This window comes from Haliaeetus leucocephalus, unplaced genomic scaffold (assembly GCF_000737465.1).
Source record: "Haliaeetus leucocephalus isolate CR32 unplaced genomic scaffold, Haliaeetus_leucocephalus-4.0 Scaffold473, whole genome shotgun sequence".
Taxonomy (NCBI): Eukaryota; Metazoa; Chordata; class Aves; order Accipitriformes; family Accipitridae; genus Haliaeetus; species Haliaeetus leucocephalus.
The window spans coordinates 1,021,109-1,040,811 of NW_010972909.1; the positions used below are offsets into that span (position 1 = coordinate 1,021,109).

The window sequence follows — 19,703 nt, forward strand, 5'->3', positions numbered from 1 at the left end:
TAGGAGGAGGAGGCACAAAGGTAGGAGAAGAAAGAGGCACAGACAGTATTGCAAAGTCACGGAAAGAAAATACATCAAATGGGAATCAATGATCAGCAGTATCAGACATGAAGGAGCCAAAAGAAGTAAGAACAGACTCCAAAACTAGCTGTGCTGACCTACAGGAAGTATCTTCCAGTGGAAGAGAAGGAACGAAAGCCAGCCTGCTGGACTGGCAGTGCGTAGACTTCATGCAAGCTGAAGAAAAAGAATTGTGTAAAAAGTTGCCTCCAATATTTCTACTCTATTGTATTAAAAAGAGATGCGAAACCCCATTCTTCCCCAGTTCAAGAAGTGCTGTAGGCTCTCTGTTGCCTGGTGTGGTTATAGGCCAAGGTGGCACTGAATCCAAAAGATACTGTTAATAACTGACATCACTTATTAGCATGGGTGGGAGAAAAGCAGAAGTGCAGACCTATCCAGGTTTGGGGTTTTTTTAAAAGCTTTTATGGACTTTTCACTGCATTCCTCTTTTAACCAGCTGTCAGTGAAAAATGAAGAATGCATTTTCAACCTGTACAAAAATGTCCTATCAATGCCTAAGGTATTATCAGATACTATAAAACATTTCCCCCCTCAGCTATGCATTCATTTCCTTAGGTGACTGTAATACCACCTTGTACTCTGGTAAACTTCAGGAAGATTTTAAAATTTCGTAATACAGCTAGAAGTGGTTTTGATAGGCTGAAATCTTCCATATTGTATTTGATACTAACCTAAGCATATATTCTTGCCTATTAAGCAGAATGGTACTATTCTTATCAAAAACATCCAGCGCCAATACAATTATAAAATTTCACTCATACCTATAGAGCTTCTCAGGGGTATTGCGCTGGTGCCTGAATACACTGATTATCAACAGTTGCTTATAATTTTACAGATAAGGTACTACTGCTCTCCATTGCTATTTGCAAGGATTTCACTGCTATCTCTGTCCTGACTTTCCAGCCTCTTTTACACATGTGATAGTTCATGATGTTACCTTTGAACTGTTACAGAAAGTGTCTCAACTACTGATAGCACAACACTGGATTTGTTAGTAGTCTAATTTCTACTATGCTGTCATGATTGTTTAATATGTTCCAGAGGCTGGGGAGAGACTTTTAAAAAATGATCGGAAGGTAAACAAAACCAGTCACCATAAGAAAGTGTGCTTGGGGGATCCCATATTGGTTGGGGGCAGGAGAAGGAGACTGGAGGTATATTTGACTTTTTGGGAAACTTGTCCTTAGCACAGGGGTGTCTTGTAAGTGCTTTGGACATTCCCAGTGTGGCAAGTCTTCTCACAGTCCACAACGCAAATGTTTGTATGGTCTGAGATTAAGTTCAGAGTCACGGGATTGCAAAGGATTCGGTTCTGAACTTTGTCCCTGGACCCACTCTGCAGTGCCGGGCAAGTACCTTCACATTCCTCTCTGCTTCTCCCTTATCCTCTGTTGCTCTAGACTCTTTATCTTTGGGCCAGAGGCTGGCTGGCTCTTACCATGCATTTGTTACGGTGTTTAGCATAATGAGATCCCCGGACTGATTTGGGCTTCCTGGCACGGCTGTGATGCTGAAAGTAGCAGTTCACCTACAATTGCTTTTCTGTGGGGAAGTGGAGCCTAGGTGTAGGCAGAGCCAGGGCGTCCAGAAGAGCTCTGCTGTTCACAGGGGTGAGGATTTCAGCACATACGTTATCTTCCCTTGTGGATACTCTTACTAGAAAGTAAGCAACAATAGCCACCTTTTGTCATGACTATAATGTCATTAGCATGAAACGACAATGGTGTCTGGCAATACAAAACCGATGTTGTCCAGTCATTCACAGTGAGTGCACAGAGCAGGGACATAATTCAGCAGGTTTTTCGACAGGCTCTTCCAGCCTTACATTAAAAAAGACACAGTCCCTTTCAGTATCTTTGTTCTGGTTTCATCTAGGCTTGCCCCTTTCACAAGAGGAGCCCCTCAGCAAAGAATATTTTGTGAGTTTTTCTCTATGCCAGGTTGCCCTGTCGAAATTACTAGCTACGCATTTGAGATGAGGGTGCCCAGAAGCCATTTGGTAAATGGGAGCCTAGATTTATTGCCTGAACCTGCCCTTTCGGGATGCTGATGACTGCGCTGTTCAGTAGTCAAATCTCTCAACACCCTCCCTCCCCTCCAGAAAAAATGTCAGGCTGGAGAGCTCTTCTGGAGGCAAACAAGCAACTTGAGCAGGAGGTGAATTTTCATTTTGTATCCGAGAAATGCTGAAGGTGCTTTTCTGGTGAGAATGAGTCTCGTGCTCAAGTGGAACAACCTTCCTAATGCCAAATTTCACTCTAGCACATGGCAAGTATCTGGTTCATCAAACGCTCCTCCTTGATCAATGTTCATCTCACCCCTCGGGTAGGAAGGTGTAACATATTACAAAAACATTCATACAGACCACCTTCGGTTACAGTTTCCATAAAACCAGCAGACAAATAAATCACACTGCAACTCTGACGAAGTTTTGTGAACTGTGGCGTGAAGTATAAAACCTGCCGACCTGGGAAAGAAATGGACTGAGTCAGGGAACAGCTAAGAGGACCACCGAAGGTCCTCGGTTCAGATTACATAGCATGCATTTTTTGGTATTAATTTTAAATGGTGGGCTGAGATACTACATAAATGAGCAAATAAAGCCAGATTTGGAATCCAGTACACGGAGAAACATACTATAGCAATTCCTCTGAGAGATGTCTGTGTGAATTCAGCCTTCTGAGGTGCTTTGCCCCAGTTTAGAGTAGTCAGAGACCTGCTTTTCTGACAATTTCCAAGCGTGAAATATTTGTGCGACTGATACAGCTGCTTTTGCTGCGGCTGCTCCTGAATTTGAGTTGATTGCAAACATCTCATTCCTGCAGTAGCACCTACACACCCTATAAAAATGGAGACAGAAGATAAGAGACTCAAGGCATATCATAAATCTTTCCCAGTATGATGCACAGATGCATGGCTCACTTAAAAAAAAACCACCCTAACTTTTGTTTTTAAAGGGGTCGAATGTGGTGAAGTGACCCCTTATTTCAGCCTTATTTTGAGAATTTGGTCAGGGATTAACACACATTAAGATTCAGAAAGCTTGCCTTGTCAGAAGTTCTGCTAACAATACCAGCAGAGCTGTTGCCTCTAGGTGATGACTGAGCAGCTATATAAGGGCTTTCATGTCAAATCCTCGGGATTAGGTACTTTTTCTTCCGTGGTAAATTGAATCACAGAGCCGTATCGTGCTGTGTGCCATAATGTGGCTTTTTGCCAAGAAATGCTTAGGGTTACAATAATTAATTGCTCAGGTGTCATGGATATGCTACTGTATCAAAACTTGGCTGAAACAGAATAATGTGCTTGTGGGACAGGTAGGGTAAACTAAGCTGCTCTCACTAAATGGAGAGATTGCATGTACGTGATGATGTGCCATGATGGATACTAAATGCCTGTAAATAAGATAGTGGGAATAAAGTATCGGGAGGCTGATATATGTGATTTTGCATGTTTTGGACATTCAGCCTTGAAGTTTTTCCACCTGTTTTTGTAATATGTAAGATTCTTATACTACATAAAGCATGTCACGTTCTCAAAGGTGGAACAGGAAGGATTAAAAAATATATGGTGGAAACTATTTTTTAATGAGGCTACTTCAAGTACAGTTATTGCATTTTCGGCATGAGTGATTTCGCAGCATTGTCAACATTAAAACCCATTGCAAGGTTTGGCTGGAAGGCAAACCAGAGATCTAAAAGCACTTCAAGTTTGCCAAACCAAGATAAGAGCACATCTCTCTGAAGTTATTTGGTATCCTTAATAAAGATCATAGTATTTGTAAACTAGCCAAACCTCAGTAAAATCAAAGGTTGTTTTTAATTCTTTCATAATACCAAGGCTCCATATGATCCAACATGACAGATAATAGCTTTGAAAATATTTACCATTTGTTTCTGGCCAAAAAATGTATTAATACCATGAGGCCTCTTTATTGCCTCTTTATTTGATGCATTTCAGCAATCAAAGCTTTCTAGAGAATCCCGAGTATTAATGAAATTAAACTTCATTGAGTGGTTGAAGGATAGCATTTATAATAAATTGAATCCCAAATTTCTGAACTGTTGAATAAGGCAGAAAGATCCTTTTTCATGCTGACATGTAATTCCTGTACTGTAATTTCCATTTTCTTTAGAGGTGAAACAAAAGGCAAAAAGAGAAGCAGATTCAGTTTTAGCTAAACTTAAATGAAGACTTGTACCCTAAGTGGAAACTTCAAAGGCTATGAGTACCTGGAGAGTTTTAGACACAATTGTTTGGACAGTCTTTAAAGGAGAGCTTTGTCTTTATGTGGCTTTTAAATGATTACTGTGGTCAATAGATACTCTGAGCATGGGAGAGATCTGAGCAATAGGTGTTGCTTATGGTCGCAGGCCCAGGCCCATCTAGTTACGCTACTCTTTTTTTCCGAGGGGTGTCTTGCCCTACGCCTGATCCTCTTTTACATCTCTCAGAGAAGGATACAGCACAGCTTTGAGCTGCACTGTTGGGTAGTGGTTATTGAATCGCTCTAGGGACAGAGGCGTTTTTGCCTGTTCCTGAGATAACACGCCACTGCGTTCAGCGCTGCACCAACTGGCCCAAGTCATTAGAAGCCCTGTTTATGCCACTGGTGCAATACTCACTGTTACAGTACCTAAATCACCGTTGCCTTTCTGTTCCCTAATAGAGGACACTGGGGTTGTATTCAGTGATCTAGAACTTTGTTGGTGCTCAAAAGGGAAATCCCCCTCTCCTGTCTACCTCTGAACAAACACTCCAGCCCTTTCCTTCTTGTCAGCGTTAGTGCTTGTGCGGCAAGCTCCATTTTTTATTCTTTTCTTTCAGGTTTTAATCCAATAGAAGGGATGGAGGTTATAGCAGGACCACTCTTTTTGATCAGCTTAAGCCAACAGTGGAATTCCCCTGAGTGTCATGTAGCTTATGAAAGTGCAATTTTATGTGTCCAAACTGAAGCATTTTATAAGCACTTGGTTGCTCAACAGTTGAAAATTAGGCCATTTTTTAGGAATTTGAATAAAGATCTGGGAGGTCCATGTTTGAAAAGTACATGGTTTTTAATATCTTGTCCCCAGATACTTCAGCAAAGATACATATAGCCAGCCACATTCCTGTGAAGCAGTTCTCCATCAGCATGGAAACCTTGTTAACATCCAACTCTAACTTGATCCTCCAAATCTATTATTTTGTGAAGTGTTCACCATCAAACTTGAATGAAGGTCTAATTCACAATGTTATGAGGGCAATATACTTCAAAGCAAGAGGAAATCTATTTCAGTACTTGTATTTTGATTAATGAGTTTTCTGAATCCTTTAACCATATTTATGTTTGTCAGGTGTGGCAGCTCAAGGATTAATGATATCTTCAGAGCTATTTTTCTGCATATGATTTGATGCCTGCAGTGACGATTACCAAGAAATATTTCATTTTCCAAAGAGCAGGCACTTATTAATAAAACAGATTATATCAGAAACTATAGAGCATCACATAGCAGGAGCCTACATTGTTATTGTCACAAATAATTGAGAGAAATATAAATAGCTTTCACAACAAAAAAAAAAAAGAGAGAGAAAATGAAAAGGACTATTTAGCTTTAGAGATATGGAGGAATCTAAGGTGTACATTAACTTTCTGAAGTCAGCAGACATCTGGTGGTCTGGGAAATGCCTGCAGTTTGACAGCTAGATTGTGCCTTTAGGCACAGTCATGAACTGGAGAGGACTGGAGGAACATAATGCCTGTGAGACTGCCTGTGGAGGCACAGCCCACTGCTGTGAAGGGCAACAAGCAGGGCTTCTTCAAGTACATCAACAGCAAAAGGAAGACTAGGAAAAATGTGGGCCTGCTTCTGAATGGGGCAGGAGACCTGGTAACAAAAGACATGGAGAAAGCTGAAGTATTCGATGCCTTCTTTGCCTCATTCTTTACTGATAAGACTAGCCTTCCGGATTCCCGGAACCCTCAGAGCAATAGGAAGGTCTGGAGCAAGAAATACTTACCCTCAGTGGAGGAGGATCAGTTTAGGGAACATTTAAACAAACTGGACATACCCAAGTCCATGGGAGCTAATGGGATGCCCCCCCCAAGTGCTGAAGGAACTGGCTGATGTCATTGCAAGGCCGCTTTCAATTATCTTTGAAAGATTGTAGTGATCAGAAGTTCCCATGGACTGGAAGAAGGCAAATGTCACTGCAATCTTCAGGAAGGCCAAGAAGGAGGATCTAGGGAACTACAGGCTGGTCAGCCTCACCTCAGTCCCTGTGAAGGTGATGGACCAAATCCAACTGGAAACCATTTCCAAACATATTAAGGACCAGAAGGTGACTGGGAGTAGTCAGCAAGGATTTACGATGGGCAAATCATGCCTGACTAACCTGACAACCTTCTACAAAGAGATTTCTGGATTAGTGGATGTTGCTTATCTTTACTTTAGTAAGGCTTTCAACACCATCTCCCTTAATAGCCTTCTAGGCAACCCAAGGAAATGTAGATTAGATAAGTGGACAGTGAGGCAGACTGAAAAATGGTTGAACTGCCAGGCTCAAAGGGTTGTGATCAGCAGCATAGCTAGCACCCAGTCACCAGTGGTGTACCCCAAGGATCAATACTGGGGCCAATTTCTTCATTAATGGCCTGGTTGATGGGACAGAGCGCACCTTAACAGGTTTGAAGAGGAAACAAAATCACAGTGAGTGGCTGATACACCAGTGGGTTGTGCTGCCATTTAGAGGGACCTCGATGGTCTGGAGTAACAGGCTGACAGGAACCTCGTGAAGTTCAGCAAAGGGAAGTGCAAAGTCCTGCCCCAGGGGAGCAATAACCCTACATACCAGTACATACTGGGGGCTTACCAGCTGGAAAGCAGCTCTGCAGAGAAAGATCTGGGGGTCCTGGTGGACACCAAGTTGATCATGAGCTGATAACATGCCCTTGTGCCAAAAGCAGCCAGTGGGCTGCGTCAGGAAGAGCATTGCCAGCAAGCTGAAGGAGGTCATCCTTCCCTTCTACTCAGCACTGGTGAGGTCACCACTGGAGTGCTGTGTCCAGTTCTGGGCCTCCTGGTGCGAGAAAGACATGGACGTAGTGGAGAGAGTCCAGAAGAGGGTGATGAAGGTGATGAGGGCACTGGAGCATCTGTCCTATGAGGAGAGGCTGAGACAGCTGAGACTGTTCAGCCTGGAGAAGAGGACGCTCAGGGGCAATCTGATCAATGTAATGGGAGGGAGTAAAGGCGGCAGAGACAGACTCTTCTCGGTGTGGAAAGAAGAGTCAATGGGCACAAACTGAAATTCAGGACTTCCATTTAAACATAGGAAAAAACTTCCTTTCTTTACTGTAAAGGTGGTTGAACACTGGAACAGGTTGCCTAGAGCTGTGGAGTCTTCATCCTTAGAGATACTCAAAACCAGACTGAACACAGCCCAAAGCAACACGTTCTAGGTGACTCTGCTTTGAGCAAGGGGTTGTGTAGATGGTCTTCAGAGGTGCTTCCTGCCTCAGCTTTTCTGTGATTCTGATTCTGGATTGCAGTGATGTTGAAAACATGACAGGACTGGATTGCTACGAAAGGAAAAACTTTGCAGCTTTCACTCTACCAAATGCAGTAAGACATTCCCTAATGTGCAATGTTTGAAGCATTATATTTTCAAAGCTAAGATACATTAAGCAATTACACAACAGTTGATTCACTTCCCTTCTCCGCTGGCATGGTATAGGTCAGTAAGTACTCTAGTAACTATGTTGCCAGAGCAATTTAAGCACTGAAAATCATTACTTTGGCATAACCTTTTGGAATAAAGAGCAGCCTTTAGGAAAGGAATTTAATTAAACTTCAATGTGTGCAGAGCCACAAAGCTTTTTACAGAAAAAAAATGAATAAAATAGCCTAAAATACGTATTTTCTGTTTGTGACCAGGATGTGAATAATTTTTCAACCTTATTGATGAACTTTGTATATTTGTAATGAATACTGAATAAGAAATAACTTTTTTTCTTACAAATCTTAACATGACTTCTTTGAGTTGAGGTCTACAGAGCCAAAACACAATTTGGCTATATAGTTTTGGCTTCATGCTATAGATATGTATTTACATGTTGTAGACTGAGATAGTCTGGTATTCAAGCCTAACCTGCAACTGGTTGTCTATGGTTTGATCCAAGGAAGCATTTATTCATGGCTGGATTTTTTTTCTCTTGCTCAATTCTGGAATGATCCTATCAACTTTACCTTTTACAATAGCCACTGCAACGATCATTTCCCTAGTCCTAAACTTCCTAATTGCCTGAACACCTCTTTTGAAACTATGACTAGGCTCTTAAGTAACACTGATGCATCTGAGATGTTTACTCTTAATTTCAAAGATCTTGGCCAGCAGTATAAAGCAAGAGGCCTTGAGGAGAAAAGCAAACTTGAAATTATAGTCCAAGATCTTGCATTAACATGAGGAGATCAGTCTTCTTGTATTGCTTAAGGGAAACTCATAAACATGCTTTCCCCTTACAAAAAGTTGTTCACCACACATTACTGCTAGCGTGCCGGTGTTTTAGGCTACTTTTGTTTAGTAGCCATGCAATGGCTTTAGGTTCCAGGCGGCTGAGACGATAACCTCTCGGCTTCATTACTGCAACATCCACATGGGATTCAAGAAGTTTGCTAACATTAGGGGAGAGCCTGTGTCTGACCTTTGTACGTTATCATAGATAGCCATGGCCTGACACACACTAGCAGACTATTTAAAGGCTATTTTTGTGATTCCCAAAGATCCATTGTTTAAAAAAGGATAGTTACTGTTGCATTGTGGCAGCTAGGACCATTTGTCTCTGACAAGGCTGTAAAAAGGCCCAGAGTGTCTTTTGTGGAGAAACAGAGATCCCGGAACAGCCAAATGTAGGACTTCAGAACATAGGCTGAGATTACTTGGAAGTTAATATAAAGCCCAATAAATTACCCGAGTTTCAGTTGAGTTTAGGCTCCAGCTCCACAGCTCTCACCACATTCTCTGGTACTTGAATTTTCCCAAATTAATCATTTCATGTTCCAAGTATCCACTTAAAGCACAAGGAAAATAGCTAGAGGAAAAATTATAAGGTGTTTTTTGTGTCATTGAAACGTAGGTGTCACTAGCAGCTCATCCCAAAAGTTCCATCTAAAACCAGACAGCGCTATGTCTCACCATGTAATAGCACGTTCTCTTGACAAGCCTTCCCGTCGTTTTTTCCAAAGGGGACACATTTTGTGATGGACTTCAGCTTTCGCTTACAATCAGAACTGTAGACTCATAGCCCAAGGATTAGGAAATTTAGGAGAAAAACTCATTTGCTTGGGCACTTATTCATCTCACATGGGATTTTATTTATCTCATGAGGAATAGAAATGAGTGTATTGCTAACAAAATACCGTACGTGCTGGACGAACAAGCAATGCATTTTTCAGCCCTAGTATGTATTGCTGCCTCTCACCTCTGAAGCCTCATATCCTGCTCAGCTTTTCGACCCTGCTGTCCCGCCTGCCTTGCTGGCGTGGACTTGATTAGAAATTGCCCGGGGACCTCAGAGCTAGGCAGCCAGTGAAACAACCTGTGTATCGGGGCAAAGAAACATCATTGCATATGAGAATTACCAAGAAGATCCTAGGAGATTCTTTAGCTTTCCTCAGCCCTTAGACTCTTTGCTGTCTATGACTGTATTTTACAATGGAGCCAATATTAACATTCTTATGGAGCCATATTCCACACAGTAATTCATGTCATATTTCATATACCAAGTTGCTGTTAATTCTAACTAATGCAAAATATTCTTTTTTTTATATATGGTCAGTACTTCCACTTGCAGTAGAGTGAATGAAGACTAATTCTCAGTTGTCCTCTTAGTTTCTGGTTTGTGAAAGTTAATTTTAATAATGCATGGACAGGATGCAAACATGAAAAAAAAAATTCAATAGCAGTGTGTGCTTATTTTGAAGGAAAAGCGAACAATGAGCTATGCTCAGACTTGTTTGTCTGCCTTTGGTATTTCAAATATATATCCTATTCTTACTATTTTAGATACTTTTTACAGAGTGTTTAATTTAAAATACATCTCAGAATGAATAAAAAGATGTGTTTTGTTCTATTTAGGACTGGATTAATATGTTAACTATAGATTAATGAATCAGAAAAGTGGATTGTTCTTCTTTTCACCATCTCATGCTCTCTCAGTAACTCCTTACCATCCCTCCCAAGTTTAGTCAGTTTATGGTCAGTTTTTAGCTGACCACAGATCTTACAGTTAAACAATGTAAAAAAACAAACAAAAAAAAAGAGCAAATTTTCCTAAATAAATTGTTTGTTCCCAGAAAAACTGGCTAACTTAGTACCTACCTACAATGTCAAGTATGAAGTCTTGCACTAATGAAAAAGGGGCAATGCTGTTGGATTCAACTGATAGTAAGAAGCCACGTGTCTCTTCGTTAACTTGCCACCAGAGAAGAATCACAGAAAGGAGACTGGGTGCTTGCTGTGAGCACAAAGGAAAAAAAAACCCACATAATTTTGTTACTATCCTTTGGCATGTGATGACCGGAACAAAACAATACAGCTGTAACCCTGTGTATGGGGGAAAAGAGGGGAAGGTGGTAAGAGGAAAAGAGTTCTTGTGCTTGTTACTTAAAGCTTGAAATGTGGTTGAGGGAGTTGATCCCATTTTTGATAACTGTGTTTACTGTATATTCCTGAGCATAGCCCACGGGTTATTTGGAAGAACAACTTTTGATTTGGCTGTAGTTTAGATTGTTTATATATACACAAATATATATGCCTGCATATGCATATGCGGGTAAGGCAAGAAGAGGTTTACTTCAGCACATCCCCTCTTCCAGCAGTCACCAAATACAGCTCCCCAGTCATCAGCAGTCCCTGTGGCCTCTCCTTTCAGCCTCTGATTCCCTGCCTGCTCCACTGACAATTCTCAGCTTGATTTCATGGGGGTCCTTAAAAGTTCAGGTTATCTGAGGCTCTCTTTTTGAGGAATGGGTGGAACTTACGTCTGTACTGTGTTCTTAAGATGATGCAGATTTAAATATTTGACTAGACTCAAGAGTCAGTCCCTGTGGAAAATCCCGTGACCTTGAGCTCTGGAACAGAAAACATAACATAATGCATCCTCTCTACCAATCCAAAACAGCCTTTTCGAGTGGCAGTGTGAAAATAAGCTGCTTTGGTTCTGGTTTGCTTTCTGGCGAACGGTGGAGATCCCCGTTAGAGGAACTTTCTCTAGAGAAAATGCAAATGCAGTGTTCAGCAAGAGGTGTAAGGAACACAATGACCCAGATTCATTGCAAGTGTAATTGCTGCAGATTTTGTGGTTAGCAGTGGAAAAAAGTGGGTTTTTTTTAAAAGTATTCTAAAGAATTTTGCAAGTGCTCCTTCAGCGTACTGGGCAGTGAGCTTAGCACGGAAGTCAGAGTCAGGAGTCTGGATTTCTGGAGACAAAATGTTAATGCATGATAACATGGGGGCTTTTTATCCAGAGTGGGTTAATGTGGTAACAAAACAGCAGTGTTTTTCCTAAGTTCAAAATGGAGCTTTTTAGCAAATCAGCTGCCTAATGCAAAAATACAAGCAGAAACCAGACACAGAAGTGAATTGCCTGAGGGTCTCACATATTTCAAAGCAGAGAAATGTAATGATATCTTAAGGAGGTATAGACAAGCCAAGGAATACCTGTGGCATCTGATTACAATAATAGAAATTCTGCTGAAAGGCTTAGGAAGATGAACAATATTAAGCTTGCTGTCTAATTTATCCCATCTTCTTTGAGAAGCAAAGCCTCAGTAATCCAATGACAGTGGCTCTAAGATTGCTGGTTGTTGTCATTTCTCACTTGAAAATAAGTATTATATATTATTTAGGTTAATGTCTTCACTACACGTGGTGACACAGTTTTACCTTAGACAAAATCAAAATATGAAACATGAAAGAAGAAGAAACAGGGCAAGAGAGCAGCTCAGTGTATTAATTACAGAGCTTTAAAAGTTCTGGGCCATAGTCAGACTAACACTGCAGAAATAACTGTGACATCCAAAAACTTACTGCCTCTCAAGCCAAGGCTGTTTGCTTACACAGATCAGCAGATGGAAAGGATTGGCATAGATTCTGTTTACAATAAGGGCAAAGTGTGCAGGAAAAAGAAGTCTTATCATTGTTTTCTAAAAGGAGGTCAGCAAACCATGAAGATACCCAAGCAGATTTGGGGGGCGTAATAACACCTCTGCTCAGTTAACAAAAAAGAAAACCAAACAAAGGTGAGCTGATGGAAAGTAGTCTGCCTGGCCTGTGACATAGGGTTTTCTGTAGGTTGAGTCTATGTTTGGGCCACAGATTATGAACTGAGGAGTATGAACAGCAACAGCAGCACATCAGAATGGAGGGTAGCAGTGCTTGCTTGCATAGATGTGCCTGTAGGCAAGACAACACAGATGCTCGAGATTGCCTGGCACATGGGATTCAGCAGCAGTGCAAATCTCCGTGTTCATTTATTATCAGTGATTCACCCTGTTTTAATATAGACAAATATTCTCCTGGCTTTTTTTGTGCAAAATGCTAACCTAGCTGAAATCTAATTTTGTTGGAAAGGGATTTGGGTGAACTTGCTTAAATAAACTCACCCCATTTACCAACTGTAGAGTCTGTAGCTTTGATCCCAGAGAGGACCAGCTGATGGTGGTACTTGAGAGCCCTCTGTTTTCAGGTCATTTAATGAGCAACACCATTGTTCTCGTGGCATCCTATAGAGACTGACTCACAGGACAGTGTGTACTGCTACAGTAATCCAGGACCAAGTCCCAGTCTGCAGTTATCCCCATGTCAAATCTGAGCAGCTCCATCCAGCTACTTTGGATTTAGACTGGTACAAAAGAGATCAAAACGCAGCTGCTTTATTTCTACATTTTCTGACTCTTTAGTACATTTAAAAATTGTAACCTTCCTATTACTATAAAGTATGTTTTTATACTTAATATTCAGCCATAAATGCTGAAGGATGCCAGACCACAAATCTGGACCCAGCATTAGTCTGCCAAAAGGCACAGTGGAACAACATGTTTATGCAAATGCTGCAGTAACTGGTAAATCCACGTCACTTAAAAACATCTAGAATTATTACACATGGCATCTTCAGATGTGTCATGTGTTAAATGCTCTTCAGATATTGACTGATTCATCGAGCCACGTATGTGAATTACATGTACGAGGCCTGAGTCTCAAGCTTTTACTTCCATTTGTGAGAGTAGGCACAAGGCACCGCTGGCCTAGTTTGGGTCTGGAATAGCTGTGCCTCCCTCCTGCTTGACGTGAAAGGCACAAGACATTAGAGAATCAGACACAGGTAGCACCAAAAGGCAGTGACACATTATAGCAGGTAGCCTTTAACAGCATTTCTGAGACAAGTCCTAGGACCACTGCAACAGGGTCACTGGGAACTGGATAAACGCGTAGCCAGGTTTCAGGCTCTGAGCGGCTTTGCTGTTGCATGGTTTCCATCCGCGTTTGTCCTTGAGTTAGGTGGAAAAAAATACTCAGGTTTTCCATTTTAGCATTTTTTACCAAAAAAAAAATGGAAAGCTCTCAATGAGTAAATCTGCCACGAGCTGAAAACCTGTCGTATGCTTTTGTGCAGTAGAACATTTCAAGGTTTTTTTCTTACTCTTTTTTTTTTTCTTCTTTTTAGAATGACTGCATCCTTATACACATGCTGTAGCGCAAACCCATCTCACTGCATCATCCTATTTATTTAATAGGAGAGGAAGGGAAATAGTTCTTTTGCCCTGGTGGTCATTTCAGGACCATCTAGGACATTGGCACAACAAACTGGATAAATAAATATTGTAAAAGTGTTGTGTTTCTTTGTACATTCCTTCAATTTCTTGCTTCAGTATAGCTGTCTTAACACGTGCAGTGTTTGCTTCTCAGACCATTATTAGGCTTGATTTTAAAACTGCAGCAAGAGAGCTCTGTGGAGAAGTACTGCCGCATGGATCAGTGTGTTTGCCCATTCCACCTCTAAAATAAATGTTCCAATTTTTCTGCCTATTAACAGAATGCATCCAAACAAGAATGAGAAAGTTACTAATTGCTTTGAATGCTACGTCAATAATGTATGGATAGATGGCATAAACCATCTTGAGTAGAATTGCATCACATCAGAAAAAAAACACAATTTGCAATCCTACTTCTAGACTAGAGTAGACTCTACTAGAGTAGAGCAAGAAAGTGTAGAACACTATAAAAAGATTGCTAAATGGAAACAGCAACCTTTGCCATTTGAGGCTTGGTGATCACTGCATGAGCCGCTAACAGGGTGGGTTAAACAGCTTGCCAGTATTGAGTGATTCCAATGGTGTGTGTTTCCGTGGTTGTCAGTTAAAGCAGTGCCTGCAATAATGTGATGTGTTGTTAGCAAAATGCTTTAAAAGCTACCCTAAAGGGAGGGCAATTTTAGCAAGGCTTTTCTTTTTCAATATATCATCTGCCAAGCCCAGTCATTTTTATAAGGTGCAGGAGAGTAGCCAAGAAAACTAGAAAAAAAAAACACACAACAAGTATATATATGTATGTATGTACATATAAATTGTAGGGGGAAGGATGCTTAAAAAGTGTATTCATCAAATATGGCAAGCAAAGTGAATGTGGTGAAAAGTTTGCAATTTTACTGCATGCTGAAGATATTAGTTAGTATTTAAACAGGACAAAACTGTAATGTCATCACTGCCTTAGAAAAAGGTGCTGACAGCCTGCATAAGCAAACGTTTATCTCCCCCATCAGATCTCAAGCCAGTGTGTTCGTAGAGGACTGCTGCAGGAGTTCGGCTGGGACTCCAGGGAGGTGCTGGTGTGGTGCCGGCTTGTGAAACATAACCCCCAGCATGCAGAAGGAATGTGTCTTAAATAATCCTTAAATAAAATAACTCCTTAAATAAAACTAGGTATTTCCTTCTGAATCAAGCGCCCTGTCAGATAAGTCAGTTGTCAGAAGGAGGTGTCTGAGGAGGGGGGGGTCTCCTCCAGACTCCTGTGCCTGCTGGCTGACTTCGGGTTTGCGTGATTTTGACCTTTTGGATACGTCCGTTCAGATGGAAGCCATCTGGTAGCTCCCTACTCTGTAACACCGGACCTAGAAAATAACCATGGAGCGAGGACATGTTTATGATCTGATCTTCAGCCTTTGGAGTCAATGGCAAAGCTCCCGTTGACTTTCTTTCGCGTAGATCTGAAGCTGTAACGCTGTTCTGTTTAGCCACATCATGTCAAGGCACCGATAAGCCCAGAGGCCAGGACCCCCATTTCGGCTTCAGCCCCTGCCTGAGCAGTCCTGGAAGAAGCCTGGTCTCCAGCCCCATCACAGCCGTAGGTCCTCTTGTTCTGGAGCCTGACCCACGTGTCGCCTCCACAGCTTGACTTTGGCCCAGCACCGTCGCCATGAACCCTCCTGGTGATCTGGGCCCTCGGTTGAACCTGGCTGCCCCCAGTCCTGCCCTGCTACCTGACTGGGGTGGTGGGACAAGCCCCGTCTGGAGAAGCCCTGCCCTGCCACCCCCTGAGGACCCCACCGCTCTCGGCCCCCAGCAGTCCTTGTCCTGCTGCGCCCCGGCGCTGAGGCTCCTCCATGGAAAACAAACCAAAGGACTAGAGCCCTAAAAGACACCGCTCGCTTCTCCCTTGCCACTTCCTTCCTCGTTACCCAGCCCTGATGGTGGTGAGGGAATGGCCACCATCCGTGTGAGGAATGACGTAGGACCCCATGCGGTGATAGTCCCCCTTTCCTCATTAAACTCCCCTGTTTTTCTTCCCGTTGCTTCCAGTGGGGTTGTCTATCCACGATGCGGCACGCGAACAATTCAGAGATCAGTGTCACCTGATGTTTATAGGGAAAGTGTTGATTTTACTGCTGCATTACAAATAATTTCTGCTGTTCCAAATGAAATGCGATTTTCAACACGGTACCAGCAATTGCATGGCATTCCCAGGTGTGTGTGCTCACGTACTCCTCAGGGAGTGTGTGCTGGCTTACCTAGGGAAAGTCTCCTTATGTCCTACTTACTTAAAAAGCAGTGTCACAGACTACTTACGGAATTTATCTCTCTGAATAAAAGGTAAAAAAATATATTACTAATTTCAGAATATGTCATTTTTCTGCCATTAGCAGCATTTTTAGTGCTCTTTCTAGATCTTCAAGGTATTTTGATTCAAAAGTTCTGTTTTATTCTTATTTTGCAAGCTTTCTTACAAGCTATTTACAGACCCAATAGGTAAAATAACTTTCCATCAGCTGTACTGAAAACGAAGGGGAGTGTAGCTCATCCAAACCCATCTGATTCTCCTGTTAATCTCAGCAACCTGTTTCTATCCCAACAGGTGTAGTTCGCCAGGTGAGGCCCATTGTTGGACCTTTCCATGCCGTCCTGAAACTGGAGATGAACTACGTCATGGGTGGAGTGGTATCTCATCGTAACATCGTCAATGTTCACATCTTTGTCTCCGAGTACTGGTTCTGAGAGAGCGTTTAAAATCCCAGACAAGCAAGCCGCTCCAACCTAAATCATTACTACAAACTATTATGTCATATACTTGTTTGTAAAACCCAATAGTGTTTTTTTGTTTTATTTTTAAATATTTGGTTTATAGTTTAAGACAAATAACAAGCTATTATGTTGATTAGACATAGGGTGGAGCAAATTAAGTGAGCCTGATGTAGTTGTCTGTATAAAGTAAGTAGTGTGTAAAAGTGCTCAGCTGCCTAGTGAAATTTAAAACTTTCCTAAAATTTTAGGCAGATCTTAACTATTGTTCCTTGGCCAGATAACCAGAGTGGCTGAGGATGTGGAACAAAATAGATGTCAGAGTTCATTGGGATGAATATATGGTATCTTTGGATGGAGGAAGTTTGGTAAGGATTAGTAATTTCACCTCAATATTAACTACCTTGAAGAAGTCAGATTGTCAGAAAGTGCTAAATACTTGCTTTTGGGCCCCAGTAGGATAACTGAATAGGCACCCAGAATTGCTAATAACTTCTGAAAAGTTTAGCCTAGATATTTAAAAAGCAACATTCAGCTACAGCTGCAAGAGGAAGTGCAAAAGGAATTAGAAATAGTAAGGCGAAGAAGCTATTGCACATATTAAAAAAATACTCCCTTTTTTTGTACTTATTATTTGATTGTAAGATTATGTTTGATTCTAATTAAACAAATACCTGTCATTGTAATTAACCTGTCACAAGGATAAGGCATATTGCTTAAATTCCAATCATCTCGTCTGTACTCAGCAATACATGGGAAACTCAGACCTGTATCTCCTGTCTATTATAGAATAAAGCTCCATACCTTTTTAAAATTGGTAATAAAATTAGCATGTTAAACTGTACACTTCCTGTGCACCAAACCAAGGCATATGTAATAATATAATGAAACTCTCACAAATAAATGAATGTTTAATGTATTTTCTGGGCATCAAAGTAATGTATCTTTTTTATTACAGAACAGAAAATAATTAGCTCCATGTTTCAGTTTGTTATGTTTGTTAAGATATGAGGAAATAAAGAAACTCAGATGGGAAATACTCACAAATATGCTATGGTTTCTGCTTACCAGAAAAATTGTATGATATATTTCCCATAAACAAATTAATTATATGTATATATTCACATTTCCCACTCAAAACAGTCTGCTATTTCATCGGTCATTATTAGCGCTAGGCATTTGTCTCTTCCTTCTATGCAAAAGCCCCTGAAGCTTAAAGGGATCTTTCCATTGACCTGAATGATCTTTGAATAATAAAGATCGTCCTCTCTGATCCATTGCAAATAAAAGACCATAGCAACTTTACTGTGTACATGCAGAAGTCTTCATTCCGTTCTCTGTGGCAGGGAAGCTTCTCTGCCTGCAGCATTCTCACTCCTTAAATTAAGATTTTATGATAACACATTCTCATAAACAGAATTTCACTAAAGGATACTCTTTTGACAGTATTTGTTCTGCCCACACTTGCAGAGCATCCCAATCCCATACATAGCCTAGTTTTTAGGGTGCCATCAGCCTAAAATGTGTTCAGTGTTGTCAGTGGCTACTTCTACAGTCCTTATGATTTCAATAAATAGTTACCATATTTCTGTAGAAAAATGACGTGAAACAGATATATTTGTAGAAGGTGACCTTCATCATTCAACTAACTGATGGGGATTTTGGAAAACTCCAGATTACAAGAGATACTGCCGACTTCAGGGATTACTAGGCTATGTAATTCCAATTTAGTTCAGAAAGTAAAACATTTTATTACACTAACAGTCAAAGAAAAGGAGGGTGAAAGACTCTCCTGATATAGTCAAGTTCTTTTTCTTGCAAGTGTAGGAAAAGTAAGTAGCCTTAGTACCAAAAATACAAAAACTGTTTCCATCTGATTTTCTAGACTGTAATTTTTGATCCTTTATTTCCTCTGTAAGTGGTATTTAGTTGCAGTGGAAAGAACTTTGGGACAGCAGAAATCTAATTTTAGGATCAAACTGATGAACAAACTAATTTGCAAACTTCTCCTTTCTGTAAAGGAGAAACCACACACCACCGCAGACACACACCTCTCCCCTTCTTCTGTCTGCATTTTTCAGTAAAAATAGAAGAAGGATTACCACTACTTCCTGGAAAACCGTTTTCCTACATTGTCCCAAATAATCTTTGAAAATTTCAAGCAGCTTTTTAAATAGTCCTGATGTCATATGAGAAGATTGGTCCAGTAGATGATTTTATGTTTTGTGTATAATAAAATTAAAGAGTGCTTAGTGCCACGGTCACTGTGACGTGTCTTAACTTTTAGTAGATGAGCACAGAAAAACTAGGTAATTCAGTAATGGTAGGAAAGATTAAATATTTGTCTCATCCAAACCTGTGACAATAAAGTTTCGTTTGTTGCAAATGGGACAAAGTAAAACTACTTGTAATTTTTATTGGCAAATCATTAAAGCGGTGCAAGTGTGAGAACGTGCTTATGAAATTGTCACCGAGATCCACTCACTTGGAGGGCTTTTCTTTTGCTGTGCTCTCCTTGGACTGATTAGATCTAAATTCAAATTATTTGCATTGTGGGGAAACAGAATCACAAGCGAATGAACATTTAGAAGAAAACAATGAGAACAAGTATAGACTGCTGAGTGTTCATTAGTCTGCTTTTTAAGAGTCATCTGCTCAGTCATACACAGAATGGTATCGTGTGCCTTGGAAAAACAATCGCGCACCATTAAAAGAATGAGTAATAATAACACACAATTACAGATGCTACGTAGGATCAAATTACCTGATAAACTAATTTATTTGACACTAGATGAGTACGGAGAGACAAAAATCACTTGAATGAGCAAAGGCTCACAGGTGCTAGCCAGATTCCCGATGGGAGGAGCAGCAGGTCTGAGGTTGTTCTGCTAAAGGTCAGGAATTCTGCACAGATGGGAAGACTTCTTGTGTTCTGCAGGAACTGCTTCTGGGACAAGTCTTATGACAGAGAAAATTGCCTCAGAGTTTTTTCTAGTGGGATTACGACAGTTTGCCTGAGTAAGCATTCTGTGTACATAGACGGTTCTGAGTAATCGGGGCCATAGC

At 40.9% G+C, this 19,703-nt stretch overlaps 1 protein-coding gene across 2 annotated transcripts in view; it reads left to right on the forward strand.

Moving 5' to 3' along the window:
• Positions 1 to 17,641, forward strand: part of FBLN1 (fibulin 1) — an 81,969-nt gene extending 64,328 nt beyond the window's left edge. Inside the window, exon 17 of one of the 2 annotated variants that reach the window (XM_010575281.1) lies at positions 16,474 to 17,641. In XM_010575281.1, the coding sequence (XP_010573583.1) occupies positions 16,474 to 16,613 (140 nt within the window). In that variant the 3' untranslated portion in view covers positions 16,614 to 17,641. The remainder of the gene's footprint in view (positions 1 to 16,473) is intronic. The other variant, XM_010575283.1, reaches the window with a different exon arrangement.
• Positions 17,642 to 19,703: the final 2,062 nt, after the last annotated feature.